This window comes from Trichechus manatus, unplaced genomic scaffold, assembly GCF_000243295.1.
Source record: "Trichechus manatus latirostris isolate Lorelei unplaced genomic scaffold, TriManLat1.0 scaffold00055, whole genome shotgun sequence".
NCBI lineage: Eukaryota > Metazoa > Chordata > Mammalia > Sirenia > Trichechidae > Trichechus > Trichechus manatus.
The window spans coordinates 10772028-10790736 of record NW_004443991.1 but is presented as its reverse complement, the minus strand read 5'-3'; the positions used below and the strand labels follow the sequence as shown (position 1 = coordinate 10790736).

Genomic DNA, 18709 nt, shown 5'->3' with positions numbered 1-18709 from the left:
GTTTTGTTATAGTTCAGGGAAAGATGGTATGTTCAGGTCACACAGAGGTGCCCCAAGACTCTCCTCCTGAGTAGCAGAGTGAAGCCATCTTCTTCTCTGATAAGCTGAGCTCTGCTCCACACATTAGGAAAAGGAAGTTTATTAAGTTGTGAGGGAAAAGGGATCTAGGCTGCTCAGACAATGGTAAATCTCAGGCAAACAGTTGAGGGAGACCATCATTTGATATGCAGAAACGATAGAAATATCTTAGTTTTATTAAAGCATTTTTCCAGCTGTTTTTGATAGGATATACTGATGGCACATATTCTACAGCTTGTCATGTGAACATAAAGAAATATGTTTGAATATCTTTAAAATATTTCAAATTTTTATTAAATATTTTTATTGTTTTAAGATCACAGTTAAAGTACTTTAGCATGTTATACACATGACTTACATGTGCAATTTTTAGAAATATCAAATTAGGTATAAGATTGTGAAGAAAGAAATTATATAAACGTGTATATTGACTTTTACTACACATACATCTAAGAAAGCAATAATTCTGTTGTACCAATAAGTGGAAATCATTTATTACATGGCATGTTTACACCAACTCTAAAGAGAACCAAGCCAATTTCTGAAAGGAAAAAAAAAAAAAAAAAAAGAGCGATTCCATCATGCTGAAACTGTCAACGGACTTAAGACCTGGTGGTTGGTGAGGCTGTGGTGAGTTCATGACGTGTACGTAAGCAACTCAGACCTATGTGAGAAGTTCATAATCTGGTATGTGGAATCTCAGGTGGTTTTTATTTTATTTTTTGACAAATTCCTGAGAGCAAGAGACTTGGTTAGTGCTAATGAAATGAGAAAAACGCTGCTGAATGTCTGCTGAGCGCAGTGCTGAGCTCCAGATGGTGCGTTTCCTACCCTCCCTTCTGCTGTTCAGAGCCCAGGTACTGATAGGACTGTGTCAGCGGACAGGAGGGCCCCTGTAGGGGCCGCGAGGTGAGAGCAGTGTTACTCAGGAGCCATGTGTGCTGGGTGACTTAGGTGACAGCTTGTGAGGTAAGATTTGCATTGTGAGTGGAGGGCTTGGAGGCATTGAATTAGGTCCTTGTTACTCAGTAACCAGTTCTGGCCCAAGCTATTAAGAAGTCTCTGGAAGGAGTAGTAATGTTTGTAATAACTAGTTCTGTGCATAAAAATCAATTTGAGGGAAGGATCAATAAAAGTGGTCATAGAACTTGTAAGTACAAAGTTTCCTGCTCACAAATAAAATTTGGCCAGAAGAGAAAACTTTTTTTTTTAAAAAAGAAAATGTACATTTCTATTTTTGAAGAAAAGGGTAGCACAGACAGATGGGGAAGTCTGAGGGGAATCAAATATATTTGCCTTGTTATTCACTCTTTTGTTGCTTCTCTATTCTGAAATGTAACGAAGTAATGTCCCCAGTGAAAACGACAAAGTCATTTAATATGGAATATAATAACTTAGCTAGCGCTTCCAAGCTAAAGCAAAGCAGTCCATCAAACCCCAAATACTTCACCAGACATCTCGTAAGATGAACTGAACAACTGCTGCTTTTTTAGTAAGTATGATGTTAGTCTAAATAAGATTATTTTTTAAAAAAATCCCCACACTCATATAAAAACAATCCAAATCCAATTCTTTTACTGTATAATGAAAGAAACATCTACTTAACAACCAGTACACTTTTTATAAGGTGTGAAACCAGGTCGTGCAGGAGGGGAGCTAAACTTTAATTTCCACCTGGCAGTCACTCTGAATACTTTGTAGGTCAAATGTAATAACAGCATTTGCTTCTACAGCCCATTTTCAGCAATACATTGTTCTCTCTGGAGAAGGTGGTTCCTGAAGTCAAAACACTGCAGTGGAGAACAGTGGCACTGAAGGTAGAGGCAAAAAAACACAAACCTTTGAAACAGGACTTACTGAAATGAATTTCCAAGCCAAGGTAGCCCATTAAGATTGGCCTTACATGAGGGGTCTGTGGAGCAGTGAAAACACAGGTTGCCCTACTCAACGGCATCATGTACACCCCAACTTTCCCTTACAAAATGACGACTCCAGGCCACCCACATGTTCCTCCTCTTCCCAGTGAAGTGGTGACACATCTCCTCTGCTGGACTGATGCAGCCCCCAGCCTCACTGCTGGTCTTCAGAACACTGAGGATTCATACAGTAGTTTATCAGGCAGCATGGTCCCACTGCTTCACATTAATGCCCAACTTGGAACAGAGCTATTTGCGATTCCCTCTCTCCCCGCTTATCAACAAAAGCATGTCATTCCGTTTTCAGTTTACTCCTGTAACAATTTATAATTTCCTTAAGATTTTCCATAGGTGCAAACATTTCTATACGCTGAGCCAAAGACTGTGGAGTGCCAAGGAAATTTTATATGCCTTCGGCAGAGTAACATCTGACTTAAGAAAATGATGAGATTGAACATGTTAGATTCTAAATGTCACACCAGTTCAGACACTCCTTTTTGTTCATAGTGTTCCACCACTTTCCCCACCAGTTTTAATGGCAGGAACAAGAATAAGTGATAACTGGGAAATTATTTCAGCATGGCTTGGGGACATGGCATTGGTAGAAAGCTCATGGGACAGAATTAAATAAGTGTATTTCTCAAGTCAGAGCACATTTGTGGGGAAAAGACTGTCAGAATTACAATAGTATGATTTATCTTTTAGAAAGGGTTTTAATGAAGTTAACAGTTTTGATCTGAAATCTGTGAAAAAAACCTAATTTGGAGACAAGAATTTGTATTTCCAATGTGGCTGTGGGACATTTTTCCTTTTTCCCAATCTCATCATATACAGTACCCAAACAAATAAAAACTTAAATGATGTCTTACAGTAATTTTTCTTTCACTCAGCTTCTTAGAGCTGAAGCTTCAGTTACTATAATATACTCTACACATTTCAAAATGACATAGGAAATACTCAGAATAACTAAATAAATAAAAGCTAAAGAAAACTGGAGCAGTACGGCGTCTCCATCTGAGACTAAATAATCTACTTCCAGCTTTACAGAGAAGGGCTAGGACAATTTTTTTCAAAAGATTTATATACAGGTTTGAATCCAGAAATTAAGGTTAAAAGCATAAATATTGATAATTTCAACTAAATTCAGAATGGTTTCAGAAAGATATGATACAACAATTTAGAATAAAACAAAGCAGAAGAGCATCATATTTTGGTTTGCTTGAGATATACATAAGGTGCAACAATGCTTTCTCTTGAGGATGCTTGTGGGACATGTTAGTGCAGATGGTGTTTGCTGGCAGATTACACATCATAGCATTATGATTTTTCAAAATAAAAAAAATAAGAGAAATGAAAAGAAAACGATAACTGAGGGGGGAAAATAAAGCACTACATGTTGTTCTGAAATATCTGTGCTAACAAATTTTGTTACCTGAAAATACCAACACCCTGCACCAGCAGATTCAGGGAATGAGAAGCACTATTACTGAAATCAAGACTTCACTCAGAAACGACAAGGCGAGTATCTAAAGAACTATAAAGCTTTGCAGGATTTCTGCTACTCTCAGTGCCTAACCGCTTAAAAATTAAGCATTTCTACAAAAAAGGTTTTTTTTTTTTTAAGTATCTGAAAACAGTCATATCCAGTAGGTTGCCCTCCCACCCACACCCCTGCCTAAGGGAAAAGCTACTGAGGTTTAGGAAAAGCAGATCAAGTAAGATATTAATCACATAGAAAAAAGTAATTTTTTGTTTTGCTTCTTTTTTAAAAAAGGTCCCATGAATATACAGCAATCTCTTAAGGAACTCTAGTGAAATGTCACTGGAGGACTGAAGGGTGCTCTGGCAAAAATAGATCTAACGTTTTCGGTAGAATACCAAGTTAGTTCCATTGTCAAGATGCATGTTCTGCACCACATAATTTTTGTTGTTGGTTTTCTGTGGGTTTTTTTTTTTTTTTGGATTTCAGCTAAGTTTAAATTTTATATCACTGCTAGCAAGTGGTCCAAAAACTCCAACAGCTACCAACACAGGGACCCAGCCATATCAAATATTCACTTTTCGTTTGGAAATTTAGAAAATATTAACAAAATAGCATCAGTGTAAAAATTTCATGCTCAAAATTTGTGATGGGGCTGCTCACCTGATTTATTTCTATGTGAATGGGGTTAAACTTTAACCTCTGATTAACGTTTTACAAATTCCTCCTTCCTCTATTCCCACAGTGAATATGCATTTTTGAGGATACCATCTTAACACTCTGCTGCCCTTTTCACCTGCTTTGAAAAAAACAAATTCTACTTTTTTGTTTTCAATCCTTTAGAACGTTGTACATACTTCCCAGCACCGAAACTGAAGCAATATCTACAACCATGAAAAGCTAAACCTAGTCAGTATTAATAGCGTCATTTTTTTTTTTTTTGTATGGCTATTACGTCAAATTATGATTAGAAAAGAAATCATCATTACAATTCAGTCAAGTATAAATAAGAAAGCTAGATAAAACCATGTAAACTGTCACCATATAGAGATCTAATTCAAAAGCTTCAAACTCGAACTAACACTATCAAAATTCCACCAGTTTGGAAAAAAATCAATAAAAATTATTGCTGGAATCCAATAATTAGAATTTGGTAGTTTGTGCTGTGATGCAAGAGTGGGGAAATACTTTGTGCTATGGAACAAATACCCTGTAAAATCTGAAGCCTCAGACTAATTTTGATGTATCACTTTGCATCTGTTGCTAGGAGACAAGACATTGTGAACGTCAGGTGGTTAAGTCAATATGTTGAATGTTCCAAGCCAGTTAATCCACTTGGCACTGGCATATGTACGGCTGGTTTATGTTCAAAAGCAACAAAGCACAAAAAGGAAACATAGGCTTGCAGGTGGATCTATGACTGGGAGTCCTACTCTGGGCAGGCATTCCTCCCTGATCATGCACCCTATACCTCCTAAGACACAAACTCGAAATGGCTCTAAAAACCTGCAGTGCCAGTTAGGCTGTGCATAGCAAGTGCAACCCGTCCAGTCTGTCTGTGATGGATGGAAAAGGTCTGTATCGCAAAGTCCACACGACGTGAATGTCTTCAGTGTGTTCAGAATAGTGAAATAATACTAAGGTCACTTCTGAATAATATTTTTGTCTTTTTGTTTGTAGGAACAATCCATTGGTCACTTAGACCCCTGTGTAAAAATAAAAGAATCCTCAAGGCATGAAAACATCAGTAATCTGTCATCTGCAGGACTCTTCCCCTGTCTGGGAAAATATTTGCCACAATTTGCCCCAAGCAAATTCTTCTTGGTCACTCAAAGCTAAGAAAAAAATTCAGCTTGTAAGAATTGTAATTTTTTTTCTCTCTCTCTTTTTGCTAGCAAATTACCATTCTGGTGGCAAATATAAAAGTGCAGAATACATGGACCACAAGGCCGAGCATACACCGCTAACAATGGTACACCTGCCTGCCCATGCTGCTTGGGAGTCTCTTGTACAGGCTTTTTAATATTTATTCTACAATATAAATGTAGGTATAACCTATTATATAAACCATCTTAGAACTTAAATCTCCATGTACAAAAAAGACTAGGAATATCTAATAATAACTAGTGCAGTGCGTCAGTTTTTGTTTTTTGTTTTGTTTTGAAAGAATAGCTAGGTAATATACGAAACTAGTTTCACACTCTGGTTGGTAAAAGAGACGCTGGATGAGCTAAAGTAAAGGCAACCTTTTACCAAGTTACCACCTATTACCGTTAAGAGCCTTCAACAGAAAGCAAAGCTCCACAATCATTCTGCTTCTGCTCATTATCAGACAAATAACACTACCCTCAAAGATTCTGGGTTCTGAAAGAACAAACTGGCCCAGGATGCTAACTTCTGTGTCAAGTGAATCTGGGCCATGTAGGGCAACAAGCACTTGTTTGCTGTCTGTATTTTCCACCACATGGACTCGCTAGCATCCCTTGGTAAAGACAAGGATAGGGTAGTAGGTAAAGCACAATGTTTTACAATTAAAGGGCGCTTCACTGGTCAGCGCAGGAAATAAGGACAGGAGCCTGTGGCATTTCTTTTGGCTGTCCGTCATGGGTGAGCGGAGTTGTCCTCTGACCTCTGAAAGACAAGAGGAAGAAAAAAAGAGAAAATCACTTATTTAGAGTATGCTGTTGGAGACAGGAGAGGATGACTGATAACAAATAAAAGCTCTTCAATACCTTCTTTAACAGCTACTCTTCTTTTGTTGTCACTTATGCTGTTTAATTTAAATAAAACTGTTATTGTCTTTAGATCTTTTCTTTTTAAAATATATTTCTCATCTCAATTCCCCTCATACAACGCAACAGATACTCTTTGATTCTAACCAACCACACCTCCATTTTGTAGAGCAGAAACCTGAAGCACTGACATATTTGGGACTACTCTCTAAGGACTAGGCAACTTTCAGTCGGGGCTGTGGTTCCTGGACCACCATCTTCCTTGTGATCCACTGACGTTAAAAATGACGTGTTCTTTCCTTGACTTGCCCAAGGAGAAAACCCCTATGATAACTGATAATCTTGAGGCTCCTTTCTGAAGACATATAATAAACCCAATTTAAAACTTGAGGCCAATCAAAGCGACGGCCTCAGAACAGACAGTAAAGAGACAGACTGTCATTCTAAAAAAATGAATGAAAAGGAAGCAATGAATGAAGAAACAACGAATGCTCCTAACTAAAGAAAAGCCACAGGCATATGGAGAGTGTGTGTATAGGGGAAGAAGGTGAGTACTGACTCTGAGTTTTAGATTGTAAGAAAATCCAGTCTATGTGGGCCAAAATCAACACATATGCAGGGGGCAACTCCAGACAAAAATCCATGGAAATTTCCACCGTTTGGTTTGGAATCATGCCGAACATAGCTGATTTTTGATTCGGCTTTTGTATAATTAGTACGAAAAAAATATGATTCACTTCGTGGTTATGAGAAAACTGTTCAAAATTCTTGGTAATTTCTATAGAGCTTTCTGTTCTCCAAAGACAAGACTGGATACCACCTTGACATTTGCTAACAGGCCTGCACAGCCTGCCAAAGTGCACTCACTGTTCCATCCTACAGTTGTCTGCAGGGCAGAGGTGGCACTGTACTGAAGATATGTGAAGCAGCAGCAGCAATGTTTTTACTGGTTCTACCTTTCAATATGGTATTTTCTTCAGATTAAGGAGAACAAAAGGAGATATTTCAAGATTCAAATAATATTTGCTCTATAACTACATGTAAGTTTTTTTGGTGCACATAAAAGAAAAATAATGTAAATAAATTACAACATTTGGGGGTTTCAGAATCTGAGGATCATTTGCCAGCCCAAGATATTAGGATTTTAGAAAAACAAAACATGTGTAAAAAACCAACCTCTGGATTAATCTGTTGATTCATGTGTGGATGCTTTAAGTACCAAATGTTCAGTCTGGTCAGCTGTTTGTTCAAGAGAGAAGAAATTAAAATCCTATTTTTTACCTTTACGACTGAATATCTAATATTACAAAAGCCAGAAGATTTTTAATAAACATTTAAAAAGAAACACAAAGATGAAAAATATGTGAAAGATGAAAATTACAATCTAAGCAAGAGAGAGAAATCGGCGAGAAAGTCCAAGTTAGTCAATGGAAAAGAGAAAGGGAGCTTGGAGCTCGGGCAGGATGGAGCCAGGTGCCTGCTGATGGTTCTAGTCCCCAGGGAAGGGTCACGTGAGAGCTGTCCAGATTTAATATGATGCGCCAGATGCTTTCTTAGGAAGCATGCCATAGCGAAGAGTAAGGACTCTGGAGTTAGACCTGACTTCAAGTTTTGCCTCACTCACTAGTTGTGTGCTCCTGACTAGTTAATTAACCCCCTAAGCCTCAGTTTCTTCACCATTAAAATGGGACTAAAAACACCCATTTTAGGATTAAATTTAATGAGCTTCCCTGCTTAAAAACTCTTAGTAAATAAATAGCAGGCTCTCAACAAAGGTTTGTTCCAATTCCCTATTTCCTGCATTTTATAAAATTGCCTTTCTATGCTAGGTTTCTGAACCTAATATTAGATTTTTTAGTAACCTCACTGGCCACCCTCTAAATTATAAACCTAGGTGATGCCTAAGCAATACTTACTAATTAATTGGTGTGTAACCCAGGTACAATTACACTAAGCCTACAGGTAGAGAACTGGTTGCTAAGTCTGCTTTAACAGGCAAAGGCTAAAGTTAGAACTAAGACTCCCCAAGGTGATCTGTCTTTGTAGATATTAAGAACACAAACCATTTGTTAGGTTGATAATTAAATTCTAGTAACCAATATTGTTCTTTGTAATGTTGTTGTTGTGTGCCATTGAGTTGATTCCAACTCATAGTGACCCTATAGGACAGAGTAGAACTGCCTCATAGGGTTTCCAAGGAATGGCTAGTGGATTTGAACTGCCAACCTTTTGGTTAGCAGCCTGTCATGGATTGAACTGTGTCCCCCAAAAATATCTGTCAACTTGGCTGGGTCATGATTCCCAGTATTGTATGATTGTATAATCTGATATGATTTCCTTATGTGTTGTAAACTCTATCACTATGATGAAGTTATATGTGATCTCCTTATGTGTTGTAAATTCTATCACTGTGATAAGGTTATACTGATGAGGCTGACAAGATTAGATAGTGTCTTAATGCAATCTCTTTTGAGATATAAAAGAGAGAAGCAAGGAGATACATGAGAACCTCACATCACCAAGAAGGCAGTGCCAGGAGCAGAACACATCCTTTGGACCAGAGGTTCCTGCGCTGAGGTGCTCCCAGACCAAGGGAAGACTTATGCATCACAAGGACCTTCCTCCAGAGCCAACAGAGAGAGAGAGCCTTCTCCTGGAGCTGTGCCCTGAATTTGGACTTGTAGCCTTCAGGACTGTGAGAGAATAAACTTCTCTTTGTTAAAGCCATCCACTTGTGGTATTTCTGCTAGCGTGGCACCAGCTGACTAAGACACAGTCTAAGCTCTTAACCACTTCGTCACCAGGTCTCCATTCTTTCTAATAGGGTGTAAAAAAAGAAGCTTTACTCACACCATCATTCCTATGCCTGCTACCTACCTTAGCAAGAACTACCTCATTTATTCATGCACCTAATTCATTTGTTCATTCACCCATGGATGTAACAGGAGCTAAGGTCGGGGGTGGTGTGAAAAGTAAAACCAGTGGTTTGCTTTTGAGACACTCAAAACACGCTGGGAGGAGACATGAAGCATCAACAAGTGATTTCGACCCAGAGTGGAGCTGCTCTAAGTGAAGCAGTAGAGTGCAGGGGCAGCAGGGAGAGCGTGGGGCATCAGGAGGGGAACACACAGAGGACAAAGCCCAGGGCTGGGAGAGGAGCAGGTGGTCACCAGGGAGGAGACGTACAAAGACAAGAGCTCGCTCATCTGGAAGGGACTCTGTGTGAGTGCAGGGCAGGGAGTGTGGAGGGTTGGGGGAGGTAAGAGCACAAAGGTAAGTGGAGGCTTTCCGCTGCTGGAGGCTGGAGTCAGGGAAGGCTGGCTAACAGCAACGTCATGACTGCAGCTATGTTTAGAAGGGAACTCTGGCAGCAGCAAGGGTGGCTGTGTGGAAGCCTTCTCTGAGCCCTGAATTATGATGCCACCTCAATTCATGTGTTCAGGCATATATTTTTAATTCTTCTTCACATGTGTATGTTTGTCCTCTGTAGCAGACTGTAAATCTCATGAGTGCTAGAGAAGTGTCCTGTGTGTGATCTCCCTCAGACACATTAACAGTGCCTGTCAATATTTATTTGCTGTTAGGAAGCTGCAGTGTACATATGAAAAGGCATCTGACTTACTGAGACTATCTAGAGGCTATTTGTGAGGAAGCACTAGAACTGTAATATGACAGGTAAAGAACAAGAAGCAGACACAGCTTGTGTCAGGGCCTCCTCAAACTGGATGTGGAAAGGAGAATGGGGCCCTGTAGGTAGGCCTACAGATTGTGCTAGGCTTAAAGCTCTTCTGTACTAAAGAAAGTCTAAGAAAGCAGCTCTTCCATGGGAAATACACTGTGAGTAAAGATATAAAATACCTAGATTTACAAAAGATTTTTCCCTTCCTATTAAGTAGCAGGACACCCAATTACACTGAAAACTTCATGTACTTTCTGTGGGCCTCACCGAGTTCAGAGGACTTTCACATCTGTGATTCGTTTGATCCTCACAACATCATAATTCTTTGAGGCTATCATTATGCTCGATGTAAGACGAGAAAACTGAGGTCCACAGAAATAAATTACGTCATATAGCAAGGAGGAGAGAGTCGGAGAAAATTCCAGGCCTTCTTCCGACCATCAATCAGATGCTAAGATGTTCTCTCCCCGGAATCACACCATCTTCTTGCACCCCTACCACTCCCACACCATCCTCAGGGGGCATTTCCCACAGTGTCATGGACTGAATTGTGTCCCCCCAAAAATATGTGTCAACTTGGTTAGACCATGATTCCCAGTATTGTGCAGTTGTCCCCCCATTTTGTGATTTTCCTATATGTTATAAATCATAATCTCTGCCTGTGGTTAAAAGAGGATTAGGGTGGGATGTAACACCCTTGGCTCAGGTCACATTCCTGATCCAATGTAAAGGGAGTTTCCCTGGGATATGCCTTGCACTACCTTTTATCTTACAAGAGATGAAAGGAAAGGGAAGCAAGCAGAGAGTCAGGGACCTCATACCACCAAGAAAGCAGTGCTGAGAACAGAGCGTGTCCTTTGGATGCAGGGTCCCTCTGTGAAGAAGCTCCTAGTCCAGGGGAAGATTAATGACAAGGACCTTCCTCCAGAGCTGACAGAGAAAAGCCTTCCCCTGGAGCTGACACCCTGAATTTGGACTTCTAGCCTACTAGACTGTGAGAGAATAAATTTCTCTTTGTTGAAGCTATCCACTTGTGGTATTTCTGTTATAGCAGCACTAGATGGCTAAGACACACAGGCTACCTATCCCATATAGTAAGTCTATGAGAAGAAGACCATTTACCCCATTTGACAGAAGGAAAACTGAGGGTACAAAGGTTAATGATTTTGCTCAAGATCTCGCAGTCTATAATTAGCAGAGCTAGGACTCAAACTCAGGTCTGACACTGGACTCCAGAGCTCGTGCTTAACCATTAGATCATGCTGTTTTCTCTGTTCTTTCAGGCTGTTTATGAAAATGAAGTTTAGCCACAGCCTAACATATTCAATATAAAATACTCAGCTGGCTCTATTTCCTTTTATTTTCCCACACTGCTAATTAATTAGCACAGACACTTTTCTAACACATAAACAAGTGTACTCTTGAACCAAGTCCCATGAGCACTGTCAAAAATGTCACAAATCATATCAGAAAGGACTATCTGGACTTCCATGCTAATTCTCCTGCATGTACCATGGAAAGGGGTGAAGTTAAACAGGGTCCCCGGGACTCTGGCAGAACGAGGTTTCCACCACTGACCTGTGCACATTTTCCATGGCTGCCACCTCTGCCAGCGCAGCAAGGCTGAAGAACGCAGACACAGCAGGCATGTCTGGAGTGCTGCTCCGTGTCCCCGCCGCCTCGCTGTGGTGTAAGCACTCGTCATTGCAGTCTGTCTCGGCTGTCTTAGGGAGACTCCTCTGCAGTTGTTCCTTTGGTTTGTCATCTGTAACAAAAGAGAAATCCATCAGGAGACGATCACTTTGTTCTCTGCAGAGAAGGCACACAGAGGCAACAGTGTGCCCGTCCAGTGACAGGTGCTAATATTTGTTCCCGCTCACTCCTGTCATCAATTGAATAGTAAGGCTTTAACAGAGTCTCTTCTCCCACAGTAACAAAGCTCTTTTATTAAGCTCAATTGCAACAATGAGCAGTGCTGCGCCCGAAGCTGAGCTGAAGAGAAGCTGGGCTTTATCCAAGGTCAGAAAATGTGTCAGTCTTGGAGTAAGAGGGAAAAATGGACCTTGGCCAAAATAAAGCCTCAGGGACTTCTTTAGAGAGGCCTGCAGACGCTGTAAAAAGCCCTCAAGAATCCAGCTGACTAGACATTTCTGATGAAGCCTTAGCCCATGCACTGCTACGGCAACTCGGACTTTTGGTATGCTGTGATACCAACACTTGGAATTGCCTAAGCATCAGAATAATCAGTCCTGAGACCTCAAGTTGTTATTTTTATTCTGAAGACCTAGTGGAAGGAAGACAAAGGGCCCGCTAATATTTATGAAGAGATGACTAAAATGCTATGCAAATACACCTGTTGGAAATGAGTACAACTTCTTTGTTCTATTATGTGGTCATTATAGAGGACAGAGAATTTTTTATCATGGTTTTAAAAACATTTTAAATAGAGAAAACAATCAATAATGGCTATAAATGTCATATATTAAGCCATGAAAGTGCTATGGTATTTTTATACATAAAAGGGAGCATTTTCTAAAATGTCTTTTATTCTTCCTACAAGTAGAACGAGGCTATTTCAGCCCACAAAATGAAAATCACAGAACAGAAACCAGAGGCAAAAGGGAAGGAGGGACAGGCATGCTGGGCCAAAAAATAGGAAAACTAATTTTATTCCCTATCCTACTTCCACAGAGATGAATATATTCATAAACAAAATTTCATCTCTTTAAGCTTCGTCTTTTCTATGACAGGGTAAAACTGGGGAGGCTTTTAGATGCTTCATGATTCTAACAATCTATATATATGCAAAATGCAAGAAAAAGTGAACAAAATTCACTAATTCTCCTCTAATTCGGAACTCAGCAAACAATTACCACATAGATTTAAAAATCTGGTATTTATAAATATCTCCCTCAAGAAACATTTAAATATATTTTCCATTTCTAAAAGGTCATCATGACCTTTGATCTTTTCCTGGAACCTGGACTGGAGAAGGGAGGATGCCTTCTTCAGGGTGGATAGGAATGCTGGAGGTGCTGAAAGGCAGGAAGGCAGCAGCTAAGACCACTAACGCCTAGCTGGCACAGAGCTCCTGAACGGAGAAGCAGGGGGACTGCTGACTGTTACTCATTGATCCCACCACTCCTTATCTCAGGACTCTTAGGCAATTCTACTGCCGCTGACGCCACAGGGAACAGCAAACAGACCACAGACCATTAATAAACATGGGAAAATTCACAGTAAGATACTATTTGGTTAGGACTGGCCCATGAAACTCAAGAAACCCATAAGTACTTTCAGGCTCCCATAATGGTTTTAGCTGGATTATAGCAAGTACTGAAGGCTTTTTAAGGCTGCTTAATCTATTGGTTTAAATACCTAATATTCTGGTTTGTGGTGGCTTGATTGGTGAACCATGGAGATGTACTGATTCATTCAGAACTTTTAAAATTCGAGGCTCTCTGGGAATTTACCTAATCAAGACTGTTTTCGTGCATGCTGAGAAAAAGAAGATGCTGACAGTCCTAAATAGTGCCTTTCTCTCTAGGAATTCCAGAAAAGCTCTTGGAAAAGAGCTATTGTTTAAAAACATGGAATAAAACATGTTCATTTGGGTATTTGCAGATAATTAGTTCTCAAGGAGATCCACAAAGACAAAATATGACTGTAACCAAACCCACAGAATAGACCCATTATTCAATGCAGATCCAGAGTTGGCTCACAAGTATTTGCTGGTCAATGTGGCCCTGATGCCATGATGATGGCCTACTTGCTCTAGTAATCTTTGTCTAGGGCTTCCTCTTCTTACCCAAAGTACCTCCTGCTGGTGATACCCGGCCATCTGCTGTTCTGACAAGGTGTGTGATCTTGGTTTTCCTTGCTTTTCTCTTTTGGCTGCCCACCAAAGGTTCTTGCGTTATTGTTGGCTCTGGAGTGTTGGGAATGGACGGGGCATTTTTAACCTTATAAGCAGGCTCTGTGGTGTTTTTTTCTTCTGAAAATATGGCTGAAATAGGACAAACCATATATACAGTTACACACAAAAACACAAAGGACCAACATTGCCCTTGGAAGGAAACATTTCTAACTGTCTGACCCATCTGAATGGAAAATTTACATTCAGAGTTTTCAAAGCTTTGATGGAAAAAGAAATAAAACATTGTCTGTATTTGTTTTTTAATACTTATTTATATTTGCATTGATGAATTAAGTACAAAGGATTAACACGCTCTCTAACAGAACACTGAACCAAGAGGTCATCAGAGTAACGTTTACTAAGTGTTTAGATTTCGCAGGTTCGTGGGGAGGATGATGCATGCAAATCTGAATAATGTCCCAATAAACCAAAAATCCTACATGGGTGGTCTGGGGCCCCTATCTGAGACCCTTGTGGTCAACTGGTCTACAGAGGATGATAAAAAGTTTCTTTTCTTCCGAGAACACTGAGATTAAATATGTGCTTCTTAAATTTACAGGTATGGTTGGAACATTTATTTGCCTTCAGTCACCAGGTTGGGCTGAAAATAGAAATTTTTTGTGAGGTCTGACCTTTTATGCATATTGACTACTCAGCAGTAAGGACAGGACAAACATTGGTGAAGCCAGGATATAAATGAAACTGTCTCCCATTCTCTGATTTCTAGGACAAGGTGAATGTGTTTAGTGAAATAATTTAATGAAGTACCACATGTCAGCAGAGTTCATGGAAAAGTTAGTTTTAGGTATTCTAATTGTAGTATCAGTAAATCATTTAATAGCACACTCTTATATCCTTAGAGTTACTGTGCCAAGGGTAAGAAAAGCATTTGCCACCAAAGACTTTACCCCTGGTTCAAATATCAAAGTTTATTACCGGTTTCAAGGAAAGTGCTTGTGCCTTTTCTTATATATGTATTTCCTAAAGTGCTTCCCTCTACCCTTAATTTAAAAATAAGACGAGGATAGGCAGATGAGTATATTAGGTATTCAGAAGTATATGCATATAGTCTAGTTTTATAATTGAGACTTTTTTTTTTGAATTCTAGGGGTCCAAGGCATTGGGAAAGAAAAAGAAGCACCTTTTCATTTTATCTATCCAAGCTCATAAGACAGGCATGTTGTTATTGTCGTGTGCCATCGAGTTAGTTCGTAACTAACTAGCTCGTAACGACCCTATGCACAACAGAAGGAAACACTGCCCGGTCCTGTGCCATCCTCACAATTGTTGCTATGTTTGAGTCCATTGTTGCAGCCACTGTATCAATCCATCTTGTTGAGGGTCTTCCTCTTTTTCGCTGACTCTCTACTTTACCAAGCATGATGTCCTTCTCCAGGAACTGGTCCCTCCTGATAACACGTCCAAAGTATGTGAGGTGAAGTCTTGCCATTTCACTTCCAAGGAACACTCTGGCTGTATTTCTTCCAAGACAGACTTGTTCATTCTTCTGGCAGTCCACGGTATATTCAATATTCTTCACCAACATCATAATTCAAAGGCATCAATTCTTCTTCAGTCTTCCTGGATTTATTGTCCAGCTTTTGCATATATATAAGGCAACTAAAACACCATGGCCTGAGTCAGATGCACCTTAGTCCTCAGTGACATCTTTGCTTTTCAACACTTTTAAAGGGGTCTTTTGCAGCAGACTTGCCCAATGCAATATGTCATTTGATTTCTTGACTGCTGCTTCCATTGGCGTTGACTGTGGATCCAAGTAAGTAAAATTAAATCCTTGACAACTTCAATATTTTCTCCATTTATTATGATGCTGCTTAGTGGTCCAGTTGTGAAGATTTTTGTTTTCTTTATGTTGAGGTGTCATCCACACTGAAGGCTGCAGTCTTTGTTATTCATGAGTAAGTGCTTCAAGTCCTCTTCACTTTCAGCAAGTAAGGTGTGTTATCTGCATATCGCAGGTTGTTAATGAGTCTTCCTCTAATCCTAATGCCACGTTCTTCATATAATCCAGCTTCTTGGATTATACGCTCAGCATACAGATTGAATAAGTGTGGTAAAAGGATACAACCCTGACACATACCCTTCCTTGTTTTAAACCACGCAGTATGTCCTTGTTCTGTTCGAATGACTGCCTCTTGGTCTATGTATATGTTCTGCATGAGCACAATTAAGTGTTCTGGAATTCCTATTCTTTGCAATGTTATCCATTATTTGTTATGATACACACAGCTGAATGTCTTTGCACAGTCAATAAAACAGAGGTAAACATCTTTCTGGTATTCTCTGCTTTCAGCCATGATCCATCCGACACCAGCAATGATATCCCTCATTGTACATCCTCTTCTGAGTCCAGCTTGTATTTCTGGCAGTTTCTTGTCAATGTACTGCTACAATCGTTTTTTGAATTATCTTCCAAATTTTACTTCTGTGTGATGTTAATGATATTGTTCAATAATTTCTGCATTCTGTTGGATCACCTTTCTTTGGAATGGGCATAAATATGGATATCTTCCAGTTGGCTGGTCAGGTAGCTGTCTTCCAAGTTTCTTGGCATAGACGAGTGAGCATTTCCAGTGCTGCATCAGTTGTTGAAACATCTCAGTTGGTATTTCATCATTCCTGGAGCCTTGTTTTTCAACAATGCCTTCAGTGCAGCTTGGACTTCTTCTTTCAGTATCATCAGTTCTTGATCATCTGTTACCTCCCGAAATGGCTGAACATCGACCAGTTCTTTTTGGTATAGTGACACTGTGTATTCCTGGCATCTTCTTTTAATGCTTCCTGCGTCATTCAGTATTTTACCAGTAGAATCCTTCAAAATGGAAACTTGAGGCTTGAATTTTTTCTTCAGTTCTTTCAGCTTGAGAAATGCCGAGCATGTTCTTCCCTTTTGGTTTTCTAACTCCACGTCTTTGCATATTTCATTATAATACTTTACTTTGTCTTCTCACGTCTCCCTTAGAAATATTCCGTTCAGCTTTTACTTCATCATTTCTTACATTCACTTTAGCTACTCTACATTCAAGAGCAAGTTTCAGCGTCTCTTCTGATATCCATTTTGGTCTTTTCTTCCTTTTCTGTCTTTTTAATGACCGTTTGCTTTCTTCATGTATGATGTCCTTGATGTCATCCCGCAACTCGTCTAGTCTTCGGTCATTAGTGTTCAATGCATCAAATCTATTCTTCAGATGGTCTTCAAATTCAGGTGGGATATACTCAAGGTCATACTTTGGCTCTCATGGACTTGTTTTTATTTTCTTTAGCTTCAACTTGAACCTGCATATGAGTAACTGATGGTCTGTTCTGCAGTTGGCCTCTGGCATTGTTCTGACTGATGATATTGAGCTTTTCCCTCATTTCTTTCCACAGATGCAGTCGATTTGATTCCTGTGTTTTCCATCTTGTGAGGTCCATATGTATAGTTGCCATTTATGTTGTTGAAAAAAGGTATTTGCAATGAATAAGTCATAGGTCGTGCAAAATCCTATCATGGGATCTCCAGCGTCATTTCTATCACCAAGGTCATGTTTTCCAACTACCGATCCTTCTTCTTTGTTTCCAACTTTTGCATTCCAATCACCAGTAATTATCAATACATCTTGATTGCATGTTTGATCAATTTTAGACTGCAGAAGCTGGTAAAAATCTTCAATTTCTTCATCTTTGGCATTAGTGGTTGGTAGTAAATTTGAATAATAGTCATATTAACTGGTCTTCCTTGCAGGCATGGCTATTATGCTATCATTGACAGCAATGTACTTCAGGATAGATGTTGAAATGTTCTTTTTGACAATGAATGTGATGCCATTCCTCTTCAATTTGTCATTCTTGGCATAGTAGGCCATATGATTGTCTGATAATATTGTCATAGGAATCATTTTTTTGACAAAGAAGAGGGTCAGGAAATCAAGGTATGATATGATGAATTTTATGCAAACTAAACCCAGAGGATACCTGAAGGTGCTTATCAGAAAGTGGATCTGAAGGTGGACACTGGAAATTAAACAATATATCAATAACATAGAAAGAAAAGCTAGAATAAGGAGAGAAGAAACAGAAACCAGAACAAGTCAAGGTATGAAAGAATGCCCTTGTTGGAATAAAAACTTATAAAAGCCTCATTTTTTAATTTCTAATCTATATAACTCCCTAATGGGTTGAGGTATATCTGAGAAAAAGGAAGGCCATGAATTCCTAAGATCTTTGCTCTGGAAATCGTAGCCCTTTGTCTTAAAAGATATCTGAAAAGAAGAGGCTGATTACAGACTTTCCATTCCAAAACAAAAGGGAAATAATTTGCATTACATCAAAAAAAAAAGTTATCTACCATGAAGATTTGTGGCTTGGCCTTACCACAATCTTGCATAACATGGCCTTGTAAAGAAAAGCTTAAGACAATAGAGTTGTTCTTAAAAAAAAACAAAAACCAACAACAAAAAAAAACCTATTTGGCAATGCTCCCAAATACATTTTGAAGCAAGTAACCAAAAATCAGGCAAAAGGCTCCTTTTAAATTGTACATTTATACTCAGGTCGAACAGATCTACCTCAATCGTGGACTACTTTTGATATTTATAAATATTTGATATTTGATAAATACTTAGGTATTTAGTCTAACAGCATTTATACTTTGATATGTAGATTAATCGAGGCCAGTGGCAGCATATATCTTAAGTTTTTTTAAATGACTTTTTTTTTCAATAAAAGTTTCCAGTAAAATAAAATTTGGTTAGAAAAACTCAAGAAAAGTTTCATGACTCTAGCCTTAAAATTCAAAGCTTCCTAAAAGTATACTAAAAAACCAAACCCGTTGCCATCGAGTCTATTCCGACTCATAGCCACCCTACAGGACAGAGTAAAACTGCCTCATAAGGTTTCCAAGACTGT

The 18709-nt window shown here is 39.2% G+C and overlaps 1 protein-coding gene across 13 annotated transcripts in view; it reads right to left on the bottom strand.

Moving 5' to 3' along the window:
* Positions 1 to 3915: 3915 nt before the first annotated feature.
* BBX (BBX high mobility group box domain containing) overlaps positions 3916 to 18709 on the bottom strand; it is a 348585-nt gene continuing 333791 nt past the window's right edge. For 10 of the 13 annotated variants that reach the window (XM_023732886.1, XM_023732885.1, XM_023732883.1 and 7 more), the window contains 3 exons: positions 13694 to 13891; positions 11464 to 11650; positions 3916 to 6105 (listed from right to left, as the gene is read on the bottom strand). In XM_023732886.1, the coding sequence (XP_023588654.1) occupies positions 6018 to 6105; positions 11464 to 11650; positions 13694 to 13891 (473 nt within the window). In that variant the 3' untranslated portion in view covers positions 3916 to 6017. The remainder of the gene's footprint in view (positions 6106 to 11463; positions 11651 to 13693; positions 13892 to 18709) is intronic. The other 3 variants (XM_023732893.1, XM_023732894.1, XM_023732891.1) reach the window with 2 other exon arrangements.